Source organism: Pelodiscus sinensis, chromosome 1 (assembly GCF_049634645.1).
Source record: "Pelodiscus sinensis isolate JC-2024 chromosome 1, ASM4963464v1, whole genome shotgun sequence".
Classification (NCBI taxonomy): domain Eukaryota; kingdom Metazoa; phylum Chordata; order Testudines; family Trionychidae; genus Pelodiscus; species Pelodiscus sinensis.
The window spans coordinates 138,672,808-138,699,610 of NC_134711.1; the positions used below are offsets into that span (position 1 = coordinate 138,672,808).

The 26,803-nt window shown below is 51.8% G+C and overlaps 3 protein-coding genes across 10 annotated transcripts in view; 2 read left to right on the forward strand and 1 right to left on the reverse strand.

Moving 5' to 3' along the window:
- Nucleotides 1–4,242, forward strand: part of ACRBP (acrosin binding protein) — a 46,533-nt gene extending 42,291 nt beyond the window's left edge. The window contains exons 7-12 of one of the 4 annotated variants that reach the window (XM_075903992.1): nucleotides 1,156–1,288; nucleotides 1,573–1,752; nucleotides 1,839–2,006; nucleotides 2,085–2,171; nucleotides 3,570–3,675; nucleotides 3,988–4,242. In XM_075903992.1, coding sequence (XP_075760107.1) covers nucleotides 1,156–1,288; nucleotides 1,573–1,752; nucleotides 1,839–2,006; nucleotides 2,085–2,171; nucleotides 3,570–3,675; nucleotides 3,988–4,013 — 700 coding nt within the window. In that variant the 3' untranslated portion in view covers nucleotides 4,014–4,242. The remainder of the gene's footprint in view (nucleotides 1–1,155; nucleotides 1,289–1,572; nucleotides 1,753–1,838; nucleotides 2,007–2,084; nucleotides 2,172–3,569; nucleotides 3,676–3,987) is intronic. The other 3 variants (XM_075904001.1, XM_075904011.1, XM_075904006.1) reach the window with 3 other exon arrangements.
- Nucleotides 4,243–4,681: 439 nt separating this feature from the next.
- On the reverse strand, nucleotides 4,682–11,971 carry LOC102455801 (protein Wnt-4). Of its 4 annotated transcripts, XM_006124161.3 has the most exons (6): nucleotides 11,849–11,971; nucleotides 10,339–10,834; nucleotides 9,799–10,037; nucleotides 7,318–7,449; nucleotides 6,853–6,995; nucleotides 4,682–5,281 (listed from the first exon to the last, which is right to left on the reverse strand). In XM_006124161.3, the coding sequence occupies exons 2-6, from the start codon at nucleotides 10,401–10,403 to the stop codon at nucleotides 4,814–4,816; spliced, it is 1,047 nt and encodes a 348-aa protein (XP_006124223.2). In that variant the 5' UTR covers nucleotides 10,404–10,834; nucleotides 11,849–11,971; the 3' UTR covers nucleotides 4,682–4,813. The 4 variants fall into 4 exon arrangements, with proteins under 4 accessions (XP_006124223.2, XP_025040982.2, XP_075760169.1 ...); XM_025185197.2 differs by lacking the exon at nucleotides 10,339–10,834 and having other exon boundaries at nucleotides 11,849–11,969; XM_075904054.1 differs by lacking the exon at nucleotides 11,849–11,971 and having other exon boundaries at nucleotides 10,363–11,669.
- LPAR5 (lysophosphatidic acid receptor 5) lies at nucleotides 11,884–24,181 on the forward strand. Of its 2 annotated transcripts, none has more exons than XM_006124162.4 (2): nucleotides 11,884–12,024; nucleotides 19,712–24,181. In XM_006124162.4, the coding sequence occupies exon 2, from the start codon at nucleotides 20,025–20,027 to the stop codon at nucleotides 21,144–21,146; it is 1,122 nt and encodes a 373-aa protein (XP_006124224.2). In that variant the 5' UTR covers nucleotides 11,884–12,024; nucleotides 19,712–20,024; the 3' UTR covers nucleotides 21,147–24,181. The 2 variants fall into 2 exon arrangements, with proteins under 2 accessions (XP_006124224.2, XP_075760140.1); XM_075904025.1 differs by lacking the exon at nucleotides 11,884–12,024 and adding an exon at nucleotides 15,820–16,051.
- The last annotated feature ends 2,622 nt before the right edge of the window (nucleotides 24,182–26,803 follow it).

Here is a 26,803-nt window from a genome sequence, read left to right on the forward strand (position 1 = left end):
TTATGAAGACCAAGACTTTAACAGGGTTCAAAAAAGAACTAGATAAATTCATGGAGGTTAGGTCCATCAATGGCTATTAGCCATGAAGGATAGGATTGGTGTCCCTAGCCTCTGTCTGGAAATGGATGACAGGAGAGGGGTCACATGATGATTCCCTGTTGTGTTCCCTCCCCCTGGGGCATCTGGCATTGGCCACTGTCAGCAGACAGGATGCTATGTTCTAAGATTTGTGGAATGCCATTATCAGTGTCTGAAAGAACACCTCAGCTAATTCTTTTAAAACTCTAGGGTGAAATTTATCCCATCCTGCATTCGAGTGATGTACTTTAGCTGTTGCTTACTTCCTACGTATTGTTAGAATAGAAGGTATTTTGTTATTGCTGCAAGCTATGAATGTCTTCCAGCTTATTTCCAAATATAGAACAGACATATTTATTGAATATTTCTGCTTTTTCTGCATCATTATCAACCTTTTAAACCAATCCTTTCTGGTAATAGGTCTATACCATTGGATTTCTTTTGTTCGTGATATACGTTCCTCACTGTCTTTAATCCTACTGACCACAGATTTTTTGCTCATATCTTTAGCTTCCCTTATTCATTCATATTTTATTTCATAATTGCTCATTTATTGCTCATATTCCCTCCTTTTCTATTTGCTATTTATTGATTCAGGCTGGGGAGAAGAGACTTTTAAAGTGATAGCCTCAGAATCTAAATGGAATTGCACCACAGCTAACAATAAGCAGTTCTCCAAGATCTAGTTCCTGGGTTTTCAAATAAACAAAATTAGCAAGAACAACTGGAGTAATGCCACCTGATAAAGCTCTGTAATGCTATTCTTTGTACAAATTTCCCTTCACATATTGATAAGTGCACACAAAGCAAGCCCCCATATACATTATACATGCACATACAAACCCTGCACATGTGCCTGCCACTCGGACAATCACACAGGTGCAATTTGGCTGAAGGGTCTAATGCTCTATATGTATGTTTTACAATTTCTTGCTCTTACACTTGTGAAGAGAGACCTTCTGGGATCTGGACTATGACCCAGTGTGGCACTCTCCACTCCTCCGGTAAAGAACCAGCAGGAAACGACAGATCCCCAAAACTGACTTGTTCCTTTGGCTGTTTCTTTCTCTGCATTAGCCTCCTTGCGCTGGAGAGGGATGAGGCCCTAGTGATTCTCTGCTATGCAATGCTGGAGGGCATCTGCCTATCTTCAGCCATTACCCAGGCTTGGAAGCGAATGGAGGCAAGAGCCCTTGGATTTGGCGATTCAGTAAGGATCAACTGTTTGGCCTCCATGACAACCTTCCCTACTCTTCCTGCCGGTAGCATCTGGAAACTCCCCCAAAAGTCCATGCTCTGGCTCTGCTCTCCAGTCCCTTCTGCTGGAAGAGGCTGAGTCCCGAGTGGCTAGATTATAAATTGGGTGGGATGTACAGTGTCTGGTCCCAGAGCATAGGAGGCCTTTGAGTCCAGCTCTGGGTCTCCCTGTGCTCTCCCCAGCTGCCCTGTTCAGCCACCAGAGGCCCTTCGCCTTGCCATTGTCGCCTTCTCTAGGTGTGTGACAGTTCCGGGAGGCGCCACGTGGATCTGTGTCCTGACTGCGCCTTCTGCTCACTGAAGCGGGAGCAGTGCCAGGGGGTGTCGAATCTGAGACGTGTTCACTGTGATGCTGGCACTTTCACCACCTACATCAACCCTGAGATCTCTGCCCAGTATCAGGCTGTGGGCAATAAGGTACCCAAGGCACTGCGGCAAGGTCTTGGAGTAAACCCAGCTGGAGGGGAAGCTCGCCCATCTCTGACCATCCCCTCCATTTGCAGGTCGGGTCCCTGGAGGCGGTGGGATATTATGGGATGGAAGCGTATGGAGGGCTGCGTGCAGATTACTGGTGTGGCCGCCTGGCCATGCACGGCTGTGATGACCCCCGCGTGACCCTTTGGCTGCAGGTGGAATATGCTTTCTTCCAAGAAGGAGACTTTCCAAGCAAAGTAGGTGCTGAACCTCTGTTGTCCCTTCATCCCTCCTCACCTGTGTTTTCTCTCTAACATTTCCCCCTCTCTCTGCAGATCTGTGACTCAGACAGAGTTCAGCACCCTAATTACTGTGCTTTCAAGAGCCACCAGTGCCTGCAGCGCAGCCTCAACAGCCAGCAGGTGAGGACCAGCCCCACTCGCCAGGAGTCTGCCCAGCTCCACCTTCCTCCTTGGCTCCATCCGGCTCCTTCCCTGCCCCGGGACTTTCCCCTCCTTGAGTGGAATGGGGAGGAGGAAGTGGCGGGACTCTTCTGAGCTCCACCCCAAAATCAAGCTCCACGCCCTTGGGTTTCCAAAAGGAAATGCCACTTACTGTAGACCATGTGGGTATGCAGAACATGACCCAGCATCCTCTGCTGGGCTCACAGGTTCGACGACTCCTCAGTGGGATTTGGTTATACATAGAGCCAGGCACACACCATGTGCCCCGGCCCCCAGCTCATGTGAGAACATTAAAATGTCAGCATCCAGCAGGAAATTTTCCCAGCCTTTTGAAGACAAACCTGAGTGTGATGGTTGCAATGGAACCTGTGGGGAGGCTGCAGGACAGGAAGGAGTACCAACCACTACAGACAAGGTTGGCTCCAGACTCCCCACCAGAGTCAACCTGACCCCCCAGGCTTCTCCCCTTCTCTAAGACCTTTGGCTTCTCAGACTGGGCACCAAAAAGCTGTGCCACATCCAGGCACTGGGCGCCAGGGGCACAGACTGAAAGGTCACTCACTGTAGATTAAGCAGATTTCCATAGATTGATCCCTCCTCCTTATCCACAGCTCTAATTAGATGTAAAGCAGATAGCAGTGTCAGTCCCAGGAGAGTAGAGACACAAGGGGACAGAAATTACGTCCCCCACCTTGTCTCTCAGATCACAGGGCTGACATTTTAAATCAGCATAACTGGACAGGTAAGCTAGCCCCACTGAAGTAAATGTGGCCGGTACGGCCGGGTCTCTCGGAGCCCTTATTCCAGGCTGCCTGAAGACTTACGCCAGTGTCACAAATGCCTGCTCTGGAGGTTTCTTCACAGCCATCAGGGCTAGACACTCATTTAATAGATTCATAGAATTTGGGGCCAGAAGGGACCGTTAGGTCACCTCACCTGACCTCCTGTATGTCACAGGCCCTTACCCTTCACACTGTTGTTTGTAATGAAATGTGAGATTATGGAGAACAAAATGGAAGCTAAATAACTAACCAGCCAACCATAGGTCACCAAGCTAGTGCAGGCCAGCTCAAATCACTCCATGTTCTGCTCTCTTCTCTAATCGTTTTTCCAGGAAGGCTTTCCCCTCTGGCACCATTGGCTGCTGCTCCCCATGCAGGGTCTACACTCTCCACCCTCACTTCCAGGCCCTCCTCTGGTCAAGGGACAGGCACTCACATTTTCAGGACTCATGTTAACAGGAGACAGCTGCTTCTTACTCCCTGAAGTCCCTTTGGGCCCCTAGATGTCCGGGTGGGGTGTGGGGAGAGGGACCCACGCCAGACTCTGGGGATAAGGTTATCATTCTCTGCTCAGGTGCTTCGCCATGGTTGCCACAGGAATGAGACCTACCAAGTGCTGAGCGACGAGAAAGGCGAGGAGGAGGTGCTACGCTGGAGCCAGAAATTCTTCAGCTTCACGGAGGGATGAGTGGAGGAGACAGGACAGAGGGAGATCCCCAGGGAGGAAGGCTAAAAGGGGAATAGGGCACTGAATGGACTCTGTGGAGGCAGAGAGATGAGGAGACACTTGATAGGATCTGAAGCAACTTTCCCCTACCTCTGTCTGTCTCTCTGTCCCCAGTAATAATGTCCAGTGCCCAGCCCCTTTCGTCCACGTGCCACTGCCACCTTTCTGCCCTAGACAGCAGTGGGATTGACCGCAACCCATAATTCACTGGGGAACCAATGACTGGGGGCAGGGTCATATTCACTGTACGGTTTCACTGTCCTCCAGGTGCCTCCAAGGCTCAGCAGCTAGGAAAAGAGATTCCAGCAACAGGAGAGGCATCAGGCCTGGGGTGATTCAACTGAAGCCTCTTCCCGTTTCCAGGTTCCTGCCCCAAACCTGCCGTGTCTTTTACCCTCCAGTATCCTGTCATGGCATCACCCGTGGGCGCTTCCTCTCTATGATGTTTGGTTTTATAAAGGGCCCGGACAGCCCACGCACATCACTGTCTCTGTTCCTTCTCAGCCGCGTGGCTCCTCTCCCAGCAGCCCCTCCCTCCACACTCGCTGCACCAGCAGTGTCTCTGGGACTCTCACTGGTTCCCCCTGCGCTTTCCCCAGCACCCGCTCAGTGAGCTGCCGACAAAGGGCACTGGCGTCCTGAGCCTCCGGAATGGACTGAGCACCCCCCGGCCACGTGTGGAAGTGCCCACCAGAAGGGCCGCCAGGGCTCACACACACAGGAGCTCACGCTTGCCTCTCCTGCTGACACAGGACTTTTATTCCTCATATTTAAGGGTTTATGGCACTTTGTGTGTTCACCCGTCCAAAGATGAATACAGAGCTCACCGGCCCCAGCCCAAAGCCCTCGCGCCACAGCCCAGCAAACCCCTTTGTAACAGGGCAGCAACCTCTGGGCACCCCCCACAGATGCCCCCTCTGGAGCCATCAGCTCCCTCTTTATTGGGGCAGTAAAGACAGCCCCGTCCCTCCCTCCCCCTACTTTGTATATTCCTCTCTGGAGCTCTCAGTCCCTCTCACTGAACCCCCTTTCCCCAGGTCTTCCCCTGCCTCTGGGTGCTGGCATGCTGGCCCAGCACTCGCCCCTGCCCGTCACTGGCAGGTGTGCACCTCCAGCAGGTGGCGGCACTGCTTGCACGTGACAGAGCAGCACCAGTGGAACTTGCAGCTGCATCTCTGCACCACCTCGGCCTGGGCCGTGCGGAAGCCCCGCCCACAGCACAGCAGCTCGCAGCCGTCCGTGGCATGGGATGTCCGGTTGCACTGGCGTCCAGTGGTGCCAGGAACCCCACTGCGGGGATCCCGGACACAGAAATCTGGGCTGGCCACCAAGTAGACCAGATCGTGAGCTGTGTAGGGTTTGAAGCGGGAGCTCTTGGGCACCAGGAGCTTGCGGGAACCAACCCGCTTGGGCTGCACCTCTGTGGCCCCCTCAAATTTTTCTTTCAGGACACTTCCCACCTTGTGAAAGGGGGGCATCACCTTCCAGCAGGTGCGGACCTCACAGGAACCTGACACTCCATGACACTTGCACTCGACCTTCATGTGGGACAGGATGGCCTGGCGAGCAGAAAGCAGCTGTCAGAGGCGATGGAAGGCCTCATGCAGCCCCTACCCCACCACGCCTCACCCGAGGGTGCCAGTGAGAAGTGGAGCTTCTCTTTGCCTCCCAGGGGGTGCTGCATGTGAGGCGTGTGACCTACAGAGGCAGGGGAGGGCAGCCTGGGGAAAGGTGTCTCCCTGTGTTGTGATCGGGATCAGAAAACGAATGGCGGCCGCTCCCAGGAATATGAAGCACAAGTAACGGATCCGCTCCTCAGCTGGAGGGCCCAGTTTGAGGGGAAGGGCCCCACCCCGGACAGAGAGATCCCTTTGCAGAGGGCTATGAGCAGGCCGTCTCCACGTGAGAAAAGGGCCCACTCTGAGGCACTAGGGAAAGGTGTCTACTCGCCACAAAGCAAAGGGAAGCCCCGGAGCAGGTGAGGGGAGAGGAAGCCATTCATGTAGAAAGAGGGGAGGGAGGGAGGACTGGCATGAAGACAGAGAGAAGGAAGTGAATCCACTTAGAGGCAGAGGAAGGGGCTCCACTTCTAGGCTATCGGAGGGAAAGAAAGCTGCTCTGCAGCAGGTGGAGGTATTAGGATCCATCCAAGGCATAGAGGGAACAGAGGCTGAGCAATGATAGCCTCGCGGAAAGGCACAGAGACGGGAGGAGACGGGCTCTCCTCAGAGAGAACCACCTTGGGGGGCATTCTAATCTGGACAAAGGGAGTGGGGGATGGGACAGGCTCTGGTACCCAATCAATGGCCCAACAGGGCTGGATTAGCTCTTCTGGGGACCTGGAGCAATTACATTTTGTGGGGCCCTTAGGAGCCCCAGCGCGCAGGAGGAGACTATGGGTTGTGCTAGGGGGTTAGGTGCTGAGGGCTCCCTATGGGGGTGCAGGCTCCAGTGTGGGACTGGAGATTGTGTTTGGGGTGCAGAAGGGGGCTCCAGGCTGTAGCCAAGGGGGTTGTAATACTGGAGGGGGCTCAAGGCAGGAAGCGGAGGTGTAGGGTCTGGGCTAGGGTGTGGAAGGAGGCTCAGGGTAGGGAGTGGTGTCTGGGCTAGGATGTGAGAGGGGGCTCAGGGTAGGAGCTTGGGGTGGGAGGGGTCTGGGGGGTTATAGTGTGGGAAGGGACTCATGGTTGGGGCAGAGGGCTTGAGGGTAGGGTGCTTGTGTGGGGCAGCTCCCCTTTGGTGGCCAGGTGGCTTTGCGGGCTACCCTACACTCCCCTGCAGCTCTGGGTCCATGGGAACTTCAGGGGCGAAGCCTGCAGGTGAGGGAAGCGATGGGATGGAGCTTCCTGGTGCTCACAGCTCCAGGCCAGCGTGTGTGCGGGGCGGCAGTGCACAGCCATGTCTCCCCCACGCCAGGCAGGGCTGGAACGCAGGCGTGCTAGTGGCTGTAGTCCAGGGCCCCGGGATTAAGGGGCCCTGAGCAAAGATCTGCACATTTGTAAGCTGGATATCCTTGCGCAGCCCCTTTCCCCAGGCTCTGGGCTGCAGCCCGTCAAGCCCCTTTCTTAATCTGGCCCAGGGCCCAGACATCTGGGTGTGACCCCGCCCCCACACAAGGCGCCAAGCTCACCTTCCTCCCAGCCTCATTGTTGTGCAGATTCATGAGCGCTCGGCTGGAGGAGACGCCCCGGCTCCGCTCGGGGTTATCCACGAAGGCTTGAGAAAAGGCAATTCCATAGGGTAGGTTGTCAGAGCAGCCCGACCACTGGAAGCCTGGGAGAGAGAGGGAGCATTCATAGGCAAAAAGGCTGCCCCAGGTGTGGGGCAGGTGCAGGGTTGTTCATGCATTAGCAGGAAAAGCAGAACACTCTGCTCATCTCTCTCTTACCCCCTCCCCCGCCCCCGCATGGTTCCCTTCCCTGGGACACACAGGGCAGCACTGTCCATCCCCATCTTTTTTTCCCTCTCTCCTCTGCTGCCCCCTTCCCAGTGGTACCTAGCAGGCTTTGTGCTCTGTTCCTGAGCCTCCTTCCCTCTGTCTCCATGTCAAAGGGGCAGGAGGCATCTCTCTCCTGCACCAACCGCTTTCTGTTACCTTCCAAGCTGACCCCACGGATTTTACGATCACACCCGCACTTCTCCAGCTCCCCACGGCTGCAGGCCCGGGTCACAGCGAATGCCAAGCCCGCTGAGGACAGGGCATGAATGAAGGCGGATTCTCGTGTGCCTGCAGAAGGCAGAGAAGTAAGCGTTGGAAGGAACAATTTCTTTCAGAGTTGTCAGTCAAAGTTCTCCTTCAGTTCCTTGGCAAAGAGGGAAGGTGCTGCAGCTTTATCTGGGTTACATGCCAGAGGTAGCCTGGGAGATGAGCCCACAGCCAGGAGAGGAAAGCCTGTCTTGGTAGGGCACTAGGGAGATCCCACATGACATTCACTCAGCTCTGGGCTCCCCACTCCCAGAAGTCTCATGTCCCCAGCAGAGAGGGAAGGGGATGCAAGAGGGAAAGAACTGGGGGGAGAGTGGAGAACAAGACAGCATGCAGTGAGGCTGAGCACAGGAACCATCCTGCAGCTCTGAGGATGTCCATGGTAGGGTTGCCAGGTGTCCGGTTTTGAACTGGACAGTCCAGTATTTGAGCTTTCTGTTCGGGAAACAAATTGAGAAAATAGAAATGAGAAAATAGAAATGTCGGGTATTTTCTAAATAAGATGTAATGTCGATTGTGATGTGATGTCAAGTGTGTCCGGTATTTTTGTTGAAACCATCTGGCAACCCTAGCCCATGGACCTGGGAAGTTGTCCATCCAAGTGAAGGGCCTGGAGCCTCATTTCTCGGGACTAACGCATGGCAGAGAACTTTTTTTTTTTTTTTTTTGGTTTGCTAGTACTTCTGCAAAATAATAAAAAAAGGTTTGAATCAAACTGAAACTGTAACATATTTTGGCATTTTTGGTCAATCAGATTGGGGGAAGAATAATTTTGGGTCAAACAAAATATGTTGTTTAATTTGGGGGAATTTTAACCCTTTTTAAAGAGAAGGTCCCCACCATACACACACACATTCAACCTCTAGCTTAGCCGTTGGGGCACTTATGAGAAGGGAAGGTTCCCAGGTGCATGCTCTAACCATCAAGCTACTCTGGAGTGGAGCCGTCTTGAGCTCTCCTACTAAAGCTGGGTATTAAATACTTGAATAGTCATTGGGCCAGTGAGAGACAGTGAGAAACACTCTCTAGCGCAGTGCCTAGCTCCGACACAACCCTGAGAAGTCGGGCATCTGGCTTCCACTCCCTGTGCAAATCAGTTATTTTCAATTATATATATATATATTATTGCAGTGCTATTTATCCACAGCAGAATCTTCAACAACAAGGACTGAGAGTGCCCCACATCAGACCATCCTAATGGTCAGGGTGCTCATGGGGAAAGGATAGCTAGGGCCAAGTCCCTGAGCTGTGTTCTGAACCTGGCTCTTCCCCATTCCAGCTAATCTAATCAGGGTTATGGGGAGGCCAAAATCAACACCACATCGAATCTTTCAGTTTACCTGAATCTGCTTTCCAAACACAAACACACTCTGTGGGCTTGGTGAGCATTAGGTTTAATAGGCTGCATGATCATTAAGAGGAATAATCTAGGTAAGCATTAGGATCAACATCTGGTTGACATTAGAGTCAGGGTGAGGACTGGGGTGACTTGGGGTGAGGGATAGCCAGAGTACTCATATTAGTTACAGCAGGTGTGTACAGTTTAGTGTTCTACTTGCTATTAGAATTAGGATAAGTGGGTAAGGTTAGGCCTTGGTTTGGGACTAGGGAGAAAGTTTAAAAGTTAGGGTACTTGCAGTGGCATAGTGAGGGTATTATTCACCCGGGGGCACAGGCAAAATTTGTGCCCCCCAATCATTTGTTACTATGTATATGTTATTTATTTCTAAGTCAGCAAAAATAAAAATGTAAATAAAAAAAGAACAATCCCCCAGCTGGACCCCCACTACCATGTGGGGCTCCCTCTGACACATGGGGCTGTTCCACTTCCAGCCAGACTGATGCGCCCTCTGGCCAATCAGCAGCTGCGGTTTCTCGGGGGTGAGCTACAGTTGAGACCTGGATGCTGAGGCCCAATGGGTTGTGCCTTGGAACAACTGGCAGTGAAGGGGATTCTGGGGTTGTAGTTGCAGAGGGGGCCTGTGCGCTAGCTGTGTTCTGCGCATGCTCAGCCTGAACCCCACCCTGTGCGCTGCCTCTGCTGGGCGCATCACACTCAGTTTTGATTTCCTGCAGGTGTGGAAGCAGCTGGCGGCCGCAGGGTCCTAGCACAGTCCTTCCCTTTGCTGTCTGGCCAGTGCTCCTGGGGTCCTTCCCACCACTGTCCAGCTGTCAACATAACTTTTGGCAGCTAAATTGGCACCCCCCAGCGTGGCGCCCGAGGCAACTCCCAGCCCCCCCCCCCCCTCCCGCCGCACCACTGGGTACGTGTCAGCTTTAGGGTGGGGTTTGGAAATAAGCCAAAAAGTTGGACACTGATGGCAAATGTTCCATGCACTGCCCAGATCTGCCTAACTCTTGACCTCTGACCTTGTATGGCAACCTTGCCAAAAACCTGTAGTCCCTGCAGCGTGGAACAATTCCACCGGCGGTTGTAAAACTGGTGCTGACACTCCTCTATGGCCAGCTCTGCTCCGCGCTTCACTGAGTCCATGGCTTCCACTTGCCGCTGGCAGATCCGCACTTGCTCCTCTGCCAGGCCCTTCAAGCCCTCACAGGCACGGGAATCTCGTAGAGTCCCTCTCAGGGAGGGCTGCTTTGCCAGGTACCTGCACAGAAGAGGAGGGGGAGAGAGCTGTGCTCAGAGAGAGGCTGTGGAGATGCTAACTGCCCAAAGGGGAAAATCCCTCTTCATAGCCTCACTCTGAGGAAAACCAGGGAGATATTCTCAGACTCCCCACAAGATTTTCCAGCCCAGGGGAACTCCAGACTCCCTTTGGCATGCTGAGGTCTCCCACTCCTGCCCTTGCCCGGGAGATCTGTCTTTCATCTCTGTGGTGGGGGTTAGGGTCCCTCAACCTCCCTAGGGGACCTTTCAGTCAGACAAGATCCAGCCTGCGCCATACTTACAGCCAGGTCACGGCAGGGACATACCGCACTGAAATCAGCACAACGTACAGCTGGACAATCTTCATCTTCTCCCTGGAGAGATCTTAGCCACAGCCCCTCTGCCGTAGCTGCACCAGTGCCTTTCCCTCCTCCCCAGCGCCTGGTGCCAGAGAGTCACTCCTCAGGCAGTCCCTGTCCAGTGCTGTAGAGAGCAGGTACCTCCGCTCTCCCTAACACCAGGAGCCGTCTCTGGAGGCCTGGCAGCACAGGAGCCCCAGGAAATGAAGTAATCTCCCAGGTTAGCACTGCAGGGACATCCACGGTGCCACAGTCCTCTGGGGACTGGGAGGCATCACTGGAGGGTCATGAACACAGGGCCGGGGCTCCACAGCAGCTGTCCCAGAAAGGGGGTTTACATGGCGCAGTTCAGGGTGAACAGCAAGCAGGCCCACAGTGCCACATGCAGATTCTTTGAGTCCACTCCTGGGGTTAACGCGTTAGAGTCTCTCTCTTTTCCCTGCAGATCACACAGCCCGCGAGACAACAGAGTGAGACCGGCTGGTAACTAATAGGCTCCTCTAGGCAGGGAAGTCCCAGTAATACCAATCTGCTGTCATGGGAGGACTCAGTTCCCCAGTATCTTTTTCTGCCCCCACCAGTTCTTTTGGGAAGCCAAGGTGAGTCGAGCAGTGGTTCCAAGGGAAGCACCCGAGGAGAGTCGGTGCTGGTCTGGGCCTCCCTCACCTCCCTTTCTTGGTGACTTTCTCTTCTCGGATTCTTCAGACTAGAGATTCCTCTTTTCTGTTCTGCAACCCGCATGGTTACAGCAAACAGACAGCTCAGGCTGCTGCTTTCTGGCTCCCTTAACTCTTTCCCTGGCAGCTCGCTCTCTCCCACGCCTCCATTGCAGGACTGAGTGTAGGGACAGCCCTGGGAATGGGGCGGAGGTAACACCTCTCCCTGGGAGGGCTATCTGTGCAAACTGACATTGGCTCGGTTGGTAAATATGCCCCCTCTCAAAAAACAAACCAAACCCCAAAGCACCCTCCCTGTGGGACCACTGGGGGATGAGGCAAATGTAACCCTTGCGTGCTGGGAGCAAGAACATGGGAGAGGAAGGGTTCCTCTAAGCAGCCTAGGAAACACCCCCCTCTATAGGCTAAGGAAGGTTTAAAGCTGTGTGTAGTTAGCTACACCTGGCTCTGGCTCAGCTGGGGCACGAAGCACCTATGAGGTGAAATGCTGTCCCTTGTGCTTATCTCATTTCGCACATACAAATTCCTCTTTTTGTCCCAGGTGTCACTGGAATTGCCCACCATGCAGACTGAGCTGGGTGATGCCCCATATTCCCTCCTGCAGCCCCTTTCCCCTCCTCCCCCCAACCTGCATGTCTCCGTCTCTGCCGGTCTCTCTTCCCTCCTCCCAGTCTTGGTTTTATCTTTTTCAAGACTGAGCTCCCAGGCCAAAGACATGTTGGGATCTGCAGCTGCCAGGTGGAGCCTGCAACACGCCCCCAGGAAGCAGGTCTTACCTGCTGCCGACTCAGGCAGGGCAGGGAGGTGAGGAAATGCAGGTGGCTATGCTGTTTTCCCTGGCGAGCTGAGGGTCAATGGCACATCTCAGAGGCTTCCCTTGGTGCTTCCGGACCCTGCCTGAGACAACACAAGAATGGCAGCTCCTGGGCTGACGTGTCAGAAAGTCACAGAGGTGGGTAAAACTTTCCAACAGGGACAGCAGAGAACTAGGGGCTAGAGTTAGGGCTCCACAAAGACTCCACTCCCAGGAATACACATGGTGGTCCAGGGCTGCAGTGCTAGGCTGGGATATCTGGGAGTGGGAGAGGAGTATTTGTTCCCATAGAGGGGTTAAAGACTCTTTCTGCCCTGTACTGGGGGGGGGGGGGCAGACTCCTCCCCAGTCTCTCTCGTGCATTGCAAGCCCCCCCTGGACTCTCAGTGGAAATTCAAGAGCCACAAAATATCGTAAGCACAAGGCTCCCAGCAACAAGAAAGCCAGAAGGGGGCTTGGCTCAAGAAGACAAGCACTAAAATGAAGCTGGATGAGCTCAGTGGCTGGGCTGCTATTGTCTCCGCGCAGGATTTATGAGCCCCAGACATGTGCCCCTGGAGCGTGACCCTGTGTCAGGAGGCAATGGCGGTGGATATGGCCCAGCCAGAATGAGAGGCAAACACAAGGAAGAACACCCCAAAGGCAGGGGAGCTGGACCAGAGCAGTGGGGAAAGGGGCCGGGGGTGATGAGCTGGCAGGGGGTGGGAACAGGTTCACAGCCCTGGAGGGGGGGGTCTCCCAAAGGCAGGAGGCATGGGAAGAGAGCCGAGGGCTCAGTGCAGAAGGGTGTTATCTCCCTGGTCCCAACAGCTTCCAAGGTGAAGGGGGCGCAGACCACAGGGAATGAGATAACAGGGATACTGCAGAGGCTGGGAAAGAGGCAGAAACCTCCTGCTCTCCCTTCTCTGGCTTCCCATGACCCTACCCTACCTCCATGCAAGCATTACCCAGAGTCTTTTGCTCCCTGCAAGCCACCCAGCCTGGTGCCCGTCTGGCGGGCAGTTAGTGACACAGCACCGAACTGCAGGGTCACTGGGATGTACACCAGCTGTTCTTTGCTCCTCCTCAGCCCAGTCCTCACCCTCGCTGCACCTCTCCTCTGCCCTTCTTCCTCTGCAGCAGCCCCATCCCAGGGAGCTGCAGGTGGCTCTGCTCTCCTGGGGTTTCGTTCTTCAGCGCCATAATTCCCCAGTAAGCCTCTGGAGGCGTGGGCCTCTGTGCAGCAATTTCTGGCTAATGATTAATCTCTCCTCTAGCTCAGTTCCTCCCCATTTGTTCCCCTCATCTGCTAGAGGCGATGCTTCCCCTACTGCCCATGAGCCACGCGGGGGTGGGCGAATGGAAAGAAGCAATGGGTCAAAGTGGAAGTGTCCTGACCCACCTTTTCCTGCGTTGCCCGCTTTCAGAGGGGCGGCTGGGGGAGCCTGGTAAAGCAAAAGCAGCGAGGGGGCCGTAGCGCTTTCCAAAGGGCCTAGGCTTCAGCGGCTCAGCTGGAACACGGCATGCGGGACTGCTCCCCAGTGTTCACAAAAGAGCAATCTCTGCTGGAGCAGGGGCAGCAATGAGCCATCAGGCTGACTGGGAAATGAAGCGCCAGATCTTCCCAGAGCAGTCTGGACGAGCTTGGCTTGCTTCAGACCTCGTTTTGTTAGACGAGAGCAGATAGGCATTTACTGAGAGCAAGCCTTTCAGGGGGGCTAAAGGGAGGGAGAGGAGCTGTGAGAGCCAAACACATAATGCTGCCACAAGAACCCTTGTGTATGAACCGGCTGTGACTATGTTCAGGCTGGAAATCGCAAGACAGTTTCTAATCAGAAAGGAGTGAGATTCTGGGAAAGCCTCCCAACAGGAGGAAAAGGAGAAAGAAACCTGACTGGGTTTAAGATGGGTCTGGATACATTTAGGAATGTAGTTATGTGACAGGTTTGCCTGTGAGAGCGGCAGACTGGACTCAGGGACCCAGCAAGTCCCTTCTGGCTCTATGTTGGGATAGAGAGGAAAGTGCCGGAGCCAAGTTTCTACACGCTTCTCTCTGTGCACTTTGCTTCTGTTCTCCTTTCAGTTTTGATTGATTAGTTGAAGTAATCACAGTGGCTGTGGTCATCAGGATAAGGGCATTCACCTGCTTTCAGCTCTGTGCCACGCCAGGTTAGGAGCCAGGAAGTGAGTGTTTGGGAAATTAACAGCTCTCTGAGCATGGGACCTGAAACTACCCTTTGGTCCTAGAAATACTGTGTGCTGCCCTGGTGATTTAGGGCAGTAGTTCTTAGGGAGACATCAAGTCATTGAGAGAGTTGCCTAGTTTTATAACAGGCTACGTAACAAAAATTAGCAAAATCAGTTCCAAACTAAAATGGCTTGCAAACAATGAGTTGTTTATGCTGATCTATATTTTATGCACTGATCTGGGAGTACACTATTTATAGTCCAACTGACTTATTTTAAAATTATATTATGAAAATGTGAGTCAGCAATGTTTCAGTGCTAGTGCACTGTGACATGTTTGTATTTTTATGTTTGGTTTTTGTAATCAAGGCAAAAGACAAATCTGATTCCTGAAAGGACTACAGTCATCTGGAAAGGTTGAGAACCCCATAAAGTTTGTTTACAGCCACCAGTCCTGGTTCTCAGTGTTCTGTGCTGTTATTTAGCCCTAATTGACCCTTATGTGTTTTCTAACAGCCCGCTCAACAGTGGAAGTGCTGGTAAGCTGCTAGACAATATTGATTTCCTGTGGTCCAGAAAATTCTGTCATTCGGAACCGGTTAGGTCCTGAGGGTGCTGGTCTAGAGAGGTTCAGCCTGTAGTTTGTTGTTGCTCCTGGCACTGTGTTTTGGTAGATATAAGTGTATCAGTAGGTGCATGCAGTGTGTACGGGGCCTGTAAGCCCTATTTATTTTCACAAGCTAAACAGGGCTGTCTGATAGGGTACCATTCGGCAGTGATTGGTGTGGAGGAATCAGAACCGGTCTCAGTAGGAGGCCAGAGATTACTAAGTGTCTGGAAATACCTGTAATCTGTTTTAGCTTACTACCTGCACCCTTTGTGGACATTAACTATGCTTTGCTATCCTGGTCAAAAACACATCTAGACTGCTTCCAGTTTGCCTCCCTAAATTCCCTGTGCTTTGAATGGGTTACGGGATTTCTTCTCTCCTCGTGAGGCTCTGTTAATTAGCTCTTTGTGAAGTTCTTTGGGTGCCTTGAGAAAGCAGCCACTTACATCACTGATGATCAGTCTTTGTGGGGTGGCTTCTGCACATTCATACTTGGAGATCCACCCCAAGTGCCGTGGTCTAGTGGTATCTTCTGGAAATATTGCCCATGGGGGAGCCTCTTCACCCTCTCCCTCACAGCTCTGAGGAAGCCAGGGTATCAAACCGGGTTGTGCGCTCCATGGCGGTGTCTAGACTGGCCAGTTTTTCTGCAAAATCAGCTGCTTTTGCGGAAAAACTTGCCAGCTGTCTACACTGGTCCCTTGAATTTCCGCAACACTGACGATCTCATGTAAGATTGTCAGTGTTCTTGCGGAAATACTATGCTGCTCCCGTTCGGGCAAAAGCCCTCCTGCACAAATCATTTGGCAAGAGGGCCAGTGTAGACAGCACAGTACTGTTTTGCGCAAAAAAGCCCCGATGGCTAAAATGGCGATCGGGGCTTTTTTGCGCAAAAGCGCGTCTAGACTGGCACAGACGCTCTTTTCCGAAAATGCTTTTAACGGAAAACTTTTCCATTAAAAGCATTTCCGGAAAATCATGCCAGTCTAGATGTGGCCCATGTGTGTCAGTTCCTTTCACCTGCCCCACTCAATCACAGCCCGCTATTCCGCTGACTTTATTGAAAATGTTTTTGCAACAAGTACTAGATATTTGAGGTTAGAGGATAGTAATTAAGTCACATTTTACTCAACTTCTAGGAATTTGTGAAATTCCCTGCACCTGTGACTTACATTTCCAGCAGGATACAGAACAACAGACTCCATGGTGAAGGAAGCCACGTTCCAATGCTCTGCATCTTGTTCAGAGGCCTTTTCTACCAAGGATGCACCCGTGGTGCCCAGCATGCCTTGGGGAGGCAAACGCCCATCTCATTTGTCTGCCTATCAGTCCTTTCCTCCATAGGCAAGCAGACCAGCCAGCCAGCATCAGGCCCTCCTTCGGCAGGAGGTGCTAGCACAGGGGTGGGAATGCTTTTTGGCCTGAGGCCCACATCTGTGTGTGGAAACTGTATGGCAGGCCATGAATGCTCCTGGCAAGTGCCCAGCCTCGCTCCCTGGCTGGAGCACCAGAACAGGGCAATGGAGCTCAAGGGCCGGATGAAAGACTCTGGTGGGCCAGATGCAGTCTGTGGGGCCTAGTGTGCCCACCCCATTGTGGAGGGTGAGCCAAGAAGTTCCCAGGATCAGGGGGAAGGGAGGGAGTGAATGACACTGAATTGCAGCAGCTCGTGGTGCCTCTTGCCTGGTGACCTCTGTTAAGTCTGGAGCAGGCTTGGGCCTTTGGGAAATCTGTAGGGCTGGGCTGCTCCCAGATCAGTGAAGTCATCCCCTGTGCCTAAGGTGGCTCTGCCCTGCTGCAGAGAGGCTGGAAAGGAGCATTGCGGGCACAGCTCATCGGGTGTTTGCCAGCATGGTGCTGGTCGCTGGCATTCAGCATGAGCTCCAGACATGGCGCTGGCTCGAGACTCAGGAACCCTTGCCACGGGGCTTGGGCTAGCTCCAGGCTTTCCAGGGCCCGGGCTGGCTCACTTTCCCAGTTCTCTTGGTCTGGGATCCTCAGGAGCCATTATAAACTAGACTCCGAAGCCACCCGCCATCTTTCGTCCTGCTGTCCTGCAGCCAGCGGTGGATCTGGAAGACAGGAGAGAGAACAGCACCCAGATCCCCCAGGGGCTCAGCTCTCGCCAACTCATCCTTTAACTTGTCCAGCAGGCCCCACTGACACTGGGAGAGCGACCCTGCTCCGTGGCGAGGGTGCGACAGCAGACGTGTGCTGCCAGAGCTTTTGCTTGGCAGAGAGAGCAGTTTGGCTCATCAAAGATGGCTGACAGCGCCTGCTGGAAAGTGTCCCAGCTACCCAGCACCAAGCACTGGCCTGCAGTGGGGATGAGCCCAGCCCAGCACCTCCCCAGTCACCAGGCTGACCGTCAAGCCTACCTTGGCCTGCTTGGATGAGTATTATCTGCAGGCCAAGCAAGGAAGATAGGCAGCACTGGCTCACGAAGCCTTGAAACTGGGACTTATCCCCACTGAAGCACTCCAGGAGTGGGGCAACAGGCCTCGCTCAGGTCAGGATGTGGTCAGTAGGGCCCAAGGTGCATTGCTTTCTGCACAGAGGTAATGGGCCTGCCCTGAAGTGCCTGGTTTTCACTGACCAGCTCTGCCATCTGGGTGTGCATGGCTTGCCTGTCTGTAGAGATGTGACACCTAGTCATAGAGCACAAGCACCCTGCGGGGAGCGGGGAGCTCTGCTGGGCCCCCTCCTGGCCGGACCCCACTTGGGGATAGGGTGAGCTGAGCAAACTGCTGTAGGCTGGAATGTAGGCAATTGGGACTCATGGTTTGAGGAATGGTGGTCATGCCCACTGGTGAGAGCAGGAGTCAGAAGCCAGGAACTGGAATTCATGGATCTCAAACAAGGCAGGAGTGTAGGGGCTGCTCTGACAGGCCGGAACCAGGAACAAGGCAGGACTCGGGAGTGAGGCAAGAAGGCAGGGCCCAGTGTAGCAGCCAGCCAGGGATGCACATAGCTGCTCAGACACATTTTTGTGCTTTATCTTGTGTGTTTGAGCCCATCAGAGGCCAGACATCTCCTCCAGTTGGGAGCTTTGTGGGCAGTTCCTAGGGCGAACTAGGGTCCAGGAGGCCATATTCCCTGTGAGTGCCAAGGAGCTGCCAGATGGGAGCTGCAGGCTGAGGATTAGCTGGGGACCTGCGTTTGAGACTCGGGACCCCCTGTGCCTGCAGCGGGATCTGTGCAGACAAGGGCCTGTGGAAGAAAGTGAGACTACTTACCCTCAGGAACGGGATGCTTCTGTCCACATGGATCCCGTGAGTTGCCCTCCTTTAGCCAGCGGGGTGTTATGTAGCTGTGAAGGAGCCGAGTGCAGCAGGTGCATTCCTACACCTTTGGGAGGGGCACGTGAGAGTGTACAGGGCATGTTTACAGACTCAGTAGATGCTGCTGGCTGAAAACATTGTGAGCTCAGGAGCATCAGCCCACAGTGGGATGCGCATGGCACAGCCTCTCGGAGAACTCCCCCTGCTGTAAGATGCAGCGCCTCTTTATCTGCCAGTAAATGAATGTCCTTGAGAGCGGCCATTGCACAGTCCCACTGGCTGCCCACTTCCCCTCCTCCTCAGAGTCCTGCTGCTCACCAGGCCCTGAGATTCCCGTGGACAGACCCAAGATGTGTGGGTTCCCTATCCCCTCTGTGTTCTCAGACACTGAGAACTCCTGGGGGGGACATACAGATGCCACACCGGGGAGTGCTTGCGGAGTGGTCTCATTTTTGACCTGAGTGGTTAGCCAGCCTTCAGGATCTTGTGGACTATTTCTATTAGGAAGAGCAATTAAAGACAACCAGGTACTTCTGTGATGAAATCCCATCAATTTACCAAGAATGTAGAAAGTTCTGTTTCCCTGACCACAGTGGGAATCAAACAGTAGGTGGCAATGTCTTTGCCCCAAGTTCTAAGCCTCTTTCTAGCCAGCGCTCAACCTAAATGAAATTCATAGGCAGCGGGTTTAAAACAAACAAAAGGAAGTTTTTCTTCGCCCAGCGCACAGTCAGCCTGTGGAACTCCTTGCCAGAGGATGTTGTGAAGACCAGGACTTCAACAGGGTTAAAAAAAGAGCTTGATAAATTCATGGAGGTTAGGTCAGGGTTAGCCAAGATGCCAGGGGCTGGAAATGGATGACAGGAGAGGGATCACATGAGGATTACCTGTTGTGATCCCTCCCTCTGGGGCAGCTGGCATTGGCCACTGTTGGCAGACAAGTTACTGGGCTGGATGGACTTTTGGTCTGACCCAGTGTGGCCGTTCTGATGTTCTTATGTTCACCCACAATTTGCTGCCATCTAAACCATCTCCCACTCCTGGATTTTTAGCAGCCCTTGGACTGCACAGGCATGCAGGCACTTTAGTCCTTGGTAAGTGACTTTCATTGTGTCAGCTATCACCCAACAAAGGGGATATTAAACTGTTCCCTCGTTTGGTGTGACTGGCAGATGGCTATCACACCCAACAGCTCCAGTGAGATGGTTTGTCTGCCCAGACCCTGCATGCCAGTGTATCGGTGCAGAGTCACTGTTAAATAACCTGCATGTCTGCACAGAGGAGAGGGGGGGATTTGTGTTGGTGTTTGCCTGGGGACGTTGTCAGGACTACAGTGAACTGCTAACATTTGTGTCCTGGAACAAATGCCCCTGGAGCACCTAACTGAACACTTGTGGTTGTGCCAATTAACTCACATTGGACAGGAGCGGTCTCTAATCTGCACAAACCTTGTGCTTCTCTGAAGCTCAGGTTGTTTTCAGTGAGCAGGACAGTGCAGAAATTCAGCCTGAAATAGTTTATCATTCACCCTTAGACTCTGCCCTCCCTGCTTCACCGCACCATCCTGTCCTGTCCCCTTTTACTAGCTTTCCGCTCCTTCCCTTGCTTCCCCCACCCCTCCTCTTTCTCTCCTCCACTCTGTCTTCCGGAACACTTATTTCTTAGTCTCTTTTCTTCCTCTGATGAGTGTACTAAGGGCAAAAGCCAACTCCCTGGAGCTTTTACTACTTATAAACTAGACTCATCCTTGATTTTTCACTCTGATTAGGGCCCGTGTTGTTGTTCCACGTCTGGCAAGAACCCAGCACTGCATCCACATCACCACTGCTGCTGGGAAGAGTCTGTGAAAAGGAACCAGTGGTTGATCTCTAAGCCACCAAACCAGGAGACCCACTGAACAGCTGGTGACAGAATCAGCACAGAGGGAGACACCCATCCATTTCCTGGGGGAGATGAGGGGAGTGACATGCCCTGTCATCCCCTGAGGGTAATGATCTTCCTCTGTACCCTTTGCTCTGCTCCATTTGCCTGTCACTGGCCTGAACTACATCCCTGAGACCCTCTCCAGGTTGCTGCCGGGCATGTCAAATGACAACGTCTCTCTCAGCCTGGAGCAATGCAAAGATTACAGCGCCAACCACCGGCTGCACCTGGTTGGCTACAGCCTGATCTTTGTGGCAGGCTTGATGCTCAACGCTATGGCACTCTGGGTCTTCCTGCGCTACCTGCACCTCAAGTCTGTGGTGAGCATCTACATGTTCAACCTAGCCATGAGCGACCTGCTCCTTACGCTCTCGCTTCCGCTGCGGCTTTACTACTACTCCTACCAGCACTGGCCCTTTGGCAACTTCCTTTGCCAGGTGTCCGGCTCCCTCTTTCAGATCAACATGTACGGCAGCTGCCTCTTCCTCATGTGCATCAACCTAGACCGCTACATTGCCATTGTCCACCCGCTCCGCTGGCGCCACCTGCGGCGCCCCAAGCTGGCTCGGTTGCTCTGCCTGGTGGTGTGGGTGCTTATCCTGTTGGGCTCTATTCCGGCTGCTCTCGTCCATGGGTCAAGCTCCTGCAGGAAGGGGAACCAGACCGTCTCACTGTGCTTTGAGAGCTTCACCGATGTCCTGTGGCAGAAGAGAATCTTCCCACTGATTATCCTGGCTGAACTCCTGGGCTTCCTCTTGCCACTGAGCTCAGTGACGTACTGCTCCATTCGGATCTTCTGGACGCTGTGCCAGACAAGCGGGACACAGAGTCTGCGCCAGAAGAAGACCATCCGCTTGCTTGTGGTCAATCTGGTCATCTTCATCATCTGCTTTGTGCCCTACAACACCACGTTGGCAGCCTACGGGATGATAAAGGCCCATGTGATCCAAGCTGAGCCGCCTGTGCGGGACTCGGTGCGCCAGGTGCTTATTGTCACAGTCCTGTTGGCCAGCATGAACTGCTCTCTAGACCCCCTCATTTACTACTTCAACACGGAGGGCTTCCGTAACACCTTCAAGAAGCTGCGGCGGGGACAGGCATGGGACTCCGAGATGGGGACAGCCAAGATTCAGATCCTGGAGAAAAAGCCCTACAGTGCATGCTCCAGTCCAGCAGCAAAGCGGTACACAGGCCAAAACTTCATTCTCCCCAAGGAGGATTTGCCCCTGGCTACCCCCAAGATATTTTTGAAAGACCCCATCCAGGACTCAGAAATATGATGATGGGAAAGTCCTGGGGTTGCTGAGTTTTAGGGTGGCTACAAGATGTCAGGAAAATAGTGGGAGAAGTGGAATGGTTCAAGAGGGTGGTAAGGAGAAGCCACTGGAGGATGGCAAACTTAATGAGGCAAAAATAAACGATGAAAAATCTTTTACAACAAAATGAGATATGGTGGTGAAATGTTTCTAAAACACTGAGTACTGTGGGGAATATGTCCCTAGCGCACCCCCCTCCCTCCTGCGCGCACACATGCTGCAGTTTTTATTTTGTTCTTTACAGAGGTTCTTATGCTGTGCTCATCACTGTAGTATCTGACTGCAAGATTTTCCAAAATGGGATTTAGATCCTCAGCCTCCTTCCCTCCCCCGATTGCTACCTAGCCCTGCTGGTGCCTCAGTACCCTAGACCAGTGTTTCTCAATCAGTGGTATGAGAACCCTCAAGGGTACTCGAGAGAAGTCGGAGGTACATCAGCACAACTGAAATTTGGAGAAAACTGAATTTTTGTTTTAAAGTTTTACGGCACTATGTACTTTTTCTGCTCAAAAATTTCATCACCCACCCGGCTACGATTAAGTTGTTTAAACAAATGTGTTGCAATGGTAGAAAAAAATTATGTGCATCTGAAAACTGTAGGTACTGGGGGCACTTACAAATTTTTTTTGAAAAAGGGGTACTTTATTTAAAAAAAAAAAAAAAGGTTGAGAAACACTGCCCTGGACAGCCAAGTTTCCACTGGTAAAGTCCCCAAGATGTCTATATTAATGCTGCTGGGCATGCACAAAGCTACCACAGTTGTGACGTCCAGCACCTAGCTCCCCCTCAGGGGACGCTTAAATTAGGAGGCCCCCACTAATTTGTCTTCAGTGCCCACTCTGATGTGCGTGCTCTGCTCATACCCCAACACAGAACACATCTGGAGGGGGAGGAGGGTGACAGAGGGGTCCCCTCTTCAAATCTTCAGCTCAGTGGTTAGAGCACCTGCCCAGGAGGTGAGAGGCCTGGATGTTGAGCAGGGACTCGAATATGTCTCCCAACTCCCAGGTAAGTGTCCTAATCTCTGGGGTGGGTCCTTCTGAATCTACTCTGCTGAAGCTAAACACTAAAATATAAAATCTGGGAGTGGTGGCCGGGTTAGTCTGTAACTTTAAAAACAGTGAGTAGTCCTGTGGCACCTTAGAAACTAACCAAAATATATAGTATCATGAGCAAATCCACTTCATCAGATGAATTGGAGTGGCCATAACAAGAAACTAAGATGTATATAAAACAGCAGAAGTAGTACCTGCCAATTGTTGCACCTGTGTTAATGACATTAATTAAGTGGGGCTGGATGTGTCCCATACGTAGCTTTTGATGTGTTAAATGCAGCTATTAAAGGCAGGAAAAATTTCCACTCCTATTCATCTGATGAAGTGGGGTTTGATCCCAAAAGCTCATGATTCTATACACTAAAATATAAATAAGGCCACAGAGAGTGTGAGTGAGTCCATAGCCTAGTGGTTAGCACACTCACCTGGGAGTTCTGGGTTCCAATCCCTGCTTCAGTGAATATTTAACTGTGTGACACATCCTATATATTGCCTGAGAGGTGGGAAAACTGTCCTCAAGCCCCTGCTCCACATCAGGCAAAATGGGATTTGGAACTCATGTCCCCTGTATCTTGGGTGAGTGCTGTAACCACTGGGCTATTGAGGATAAAATGACCACTCTTCATTAACGAATTAACAGTTCATTAATGCACTTTGGTTTAGTCCTCTTTGTAAAAGCAGTAGATCAAAGCTCATTAAACAAATGTTAATGTGTGCGGGCAGGGTTTCATGGATAGTTATTCTGTTGCAGTGTAACGCTGGCTAGATTCACCACCCAGACTGTGAACTGCATAGAGAAGCCTTCTGTGAAAGAACGCACAGTGATTGTAGATGTGCGTAGTGCATGCATGTGCATATGAGCACACACACTCGGTAGGTGCAGTAGTTATACATTTACCCAGAACATGCTTGACCCATTTAGTGGTTGTCAATGTGCAGATGCCAGAGACAGTGAGAGCTGGTTGTGGGTATCTGTAGACCACAGTGAGCCTGATTTGCATTTTTGCTAAGTGTAAATCTTCTCTTTGAGAAGGAGGTGTAAATCCCAGCATGAGGACGGCTACTCAGGCTTGCTCTGATCGAGCTAGTATGCTGAAAATAAAGGGTAGCCAGAGTAGCACGATGGGCTAGCTGTCCCAAGAGGTGCCTAGCATCTCAGCTGGGATTGTGCTCAAACAACTAGCCCCTTCTTCACACCACTATTTTTAGCACCTGGGCTAGCTCTGGTTGAGCTAGAGTATGTCGCCTCAAGATGGAATTTATACCCCCACGCAGAGTCTAGACATACCAGTAGGCCCCTCTACAGTACTCAGCCTGCGTATCTGTAATTTTCACCCCACTTTAAGGCCCCTTTACACTGCCTGAGTGATGTAAAGTGGTCTTAATGTAACTTGGAATCAGGCCTGGAGTGTAATACATGCAAAAGTGTATCCTTTGTCTGGGTGTACATAGGACATGCGTACCAGAAGATGGACTGGGATACACCCTGAGCGTATGTAATGTTCACAGATGAAGACTCACTATACAACAGGTATTGATGTATTTTGCAACAGAGAATGCATAATGAGCACAGTGCTTGGAAATCAAATATTAACACTACACTATGAAGAATGCATAAAATGTGTTTTACATTGTATGGGTGCTCATTGCATTTATCTGTGTGGGGGTTGGTTTTTGGTACCTTGCAACAGGCAAATTTCCATTGTTGGAAGAAAGTGATGTCACAGAATCCTGTTATGGTGCAATCTGTTTATTTGCACTGGGACCATGTTTGTATTTACACTATGTACAAGACCTCACACTAAGACAGACACAGCACACCTAAGCAATTTCAGAAACTTCTCCTTAAGTGCCAGCCACCAGGAACAGCTGCCTCTCTTGCACTAACACCAGTTTTCCCACCATCCCTTTCCCACAGCGGAAGAAGTCAGAAGAAGAGCAGCAGTAGGTTTGCCCTGGTCAAATGCGTGACATTGCTTTCTGTTGGCCTACTGCTGCTCAGGAGAATCGAGAGCAGCTAAGAGTGTAAAAGCACTGGGAATGTCCAAGGAGGAACTCAGAACAAACCCTAAATCCCTGAGCTGCTTCTAGAACAGCAAAGATAGTTTTTTACAGCTAGTACCAGACCTGAGTCACTGCCTAATGGGACACCAAGGCACAGTTGTTGTGAGGCAGGGGCATTGTGCTGAACAGTTACAGAAACTGAAGCAACCCAATCCACCTCTCCTCTAACCCCCTCTGCCTCCCTCCCAGAAGCTCTTGTTTTTATCGCAGGAGAGTGTAGTTGCTGGGATGTGGATGCTGAACTTCTCCTTGGAGAAAGACCCCTGTGCTGTGCCTAGGGTTGCCAGGTGTCCGGTTTTTGCCCGGACAGTCCATTATTCATGGCCCCTGTCTGGTTTAAAAAAAACAGAAAATACTGGACGTGTAAAATGTCCAGTATTTTCTGGTTTTGTTGGATGGAAAGCTGGCGGGGGAGGGGAGCAAGGAACATGGGGATTTTTAAAGGTGCAGTATCCCCCCCCCCCTTTTTTTTTTTGGCTCAATGACTTTGGTCCTCCTTTTTTTATTTGTTTGTTTGTTTTGCTTTTTGATCAACCAATTTTTTTCCTGCCATGTTTAGGATTTTTTGTGAAAGTATCTGGCAACCCTAGCTGTGCCGTGATATCCAGAACATACAGGTGGTTCCCAAGAGTGTCCTTGGGAGCCACATAAATCTCTCTTCTCTCAGCACACACATCCACAACAACCCACCCTGCTCTGCAGCTGGAGCAGGATTGCTAGTGCTTGAAAGACCAGGGAAAGAGCAAAAGGGCTGAGGGAAGATTAGAGTCTCCTCTGCTGAGTATGAGCCACCCTCATCGGAGGCCAGGTGGAGGCCGGGGGAAAGAAACACATGTGCATATGTTAGCTTGGGTCAGAAAGGGCATTACTCTTTGAGTCGGGAGGTTGCGTAATAGTTTGCTGGTGTGGCTGCAAATCCCAGTAATTCTGTAGTTGTTGTGGTTGAGAGTATCTCTGTCCTTGTATCACCATTGCAGAAACATGACTATTTTGGAGGGTTAAGTTCAATAACCTTGAAAGGGCTTCCTGGGTGGGTTGAGTGAGATGTTTAAGCACCATATAAAATACATTGTAGCCCTTAAGTAAAATCAGAAAATGCCTGTATCGTGGTTGCCTGTGACACCTTAATTCAGCCCCCTTGTGTGTAGGATACACTCTTTAATTACACGATCATATAGTATCCCCCCCCCCCCCCAGATCTCCATCCCATTCAGTGCACATAGTGGAGAGTTTCAGAGTGGTAGCTATGTTAGTCTGAAACTTAAGAAACAATGAATGGTCCTGTAGCACCTTAGAAATTAATCAAAAAATATATATGGACAGTGTCATGGGCTTTCACGAGCAGAACCCACTTCTTCAGATGACAAACAGAGTGGCGAGTGCTTACCGAATGGGTATCTAGTCACCGTTTAATTTTATTTTTATCGTTCTGTGTTTGGCCTCATGTGGTATTGTACTGCCAAGGGCCCACCATCCAAACACGGCACTGAATGTAGACTTACCCATTTTCTGAGGAACATTTTTGTGCTGTTATTACTGTACTACGTGTGTGCTTCACAGACATTATTGCATTTGTCCTCATTTCCTCCAGCAACTTTTCCACATAAGGGAAATTGAACTCAGGTTTTCTCCCTCCTTTTTGTTTCTCCACTCCTGTTTGAAATGAACTTACTGCTGCTAAGTTAAAAATCAAATGCTATGACTACAAAGCAGTGTTATTTTGGAATAATGGACATTATTCCAAAATAACTTTGTGAGCATCTACACAGCTAGCCCCTTATTTCAAAATAATTTTGCAATTACGGGCATCTTATTCTGGATTCCGTAACCCTCACTGTATGAGGAATAACACCTATTCTGAAATAGCTTATGGTTCATGGCAGGCCCTGACAGCCCTGAACCATTCAGCAGCTGCCAGCCCAGACCTTCGTGGCTGCAAGGGAGCCAACAGCCAGCTCCCAGACAGGAGCAGCCCTAGACTAGCTGCCATAAACTGGCACCCTAGGCGCCCCCACCTCCAAACCCCTCAATGATATTGCGCCACCATTCGGCGTCCCATTGCACCCCATTTAACTTGGCACCCTAGGCGACCTCCTAGTTCGCCTATATGGATGGGCCCCCCTGCTCCAAGAACCCTGCCAGGGGACGGAAGAGGCATGCGCCTTCCTGGTCTGATGCAGAGATCCTGGACTTCACTGAGATCTGGGGAGAGGAGGCAAACTTCCAGGATCTCTGCATCAGGCACAGGAATGCTGACATTTATGGCTGGATGGCCAACAGCCTGGCCACAAGGGACCACATGCACATCCAGGAACAGGTGCACATGAAGGTCAAGGAGCTAAGGCAGGCCTATGCCAAGGCCAAGGAGTGCAGGTCCTGCTCCGGAGTGGCACCACAGGCCTGTCCATACTACACACATCCTAGGGGGATGGGTCAGTCCCTTGCCCCTCCCTCCATTATGGACTCAGGGCTGGAAAGGCTTGTTGTCGGCTGCTCCAGTGG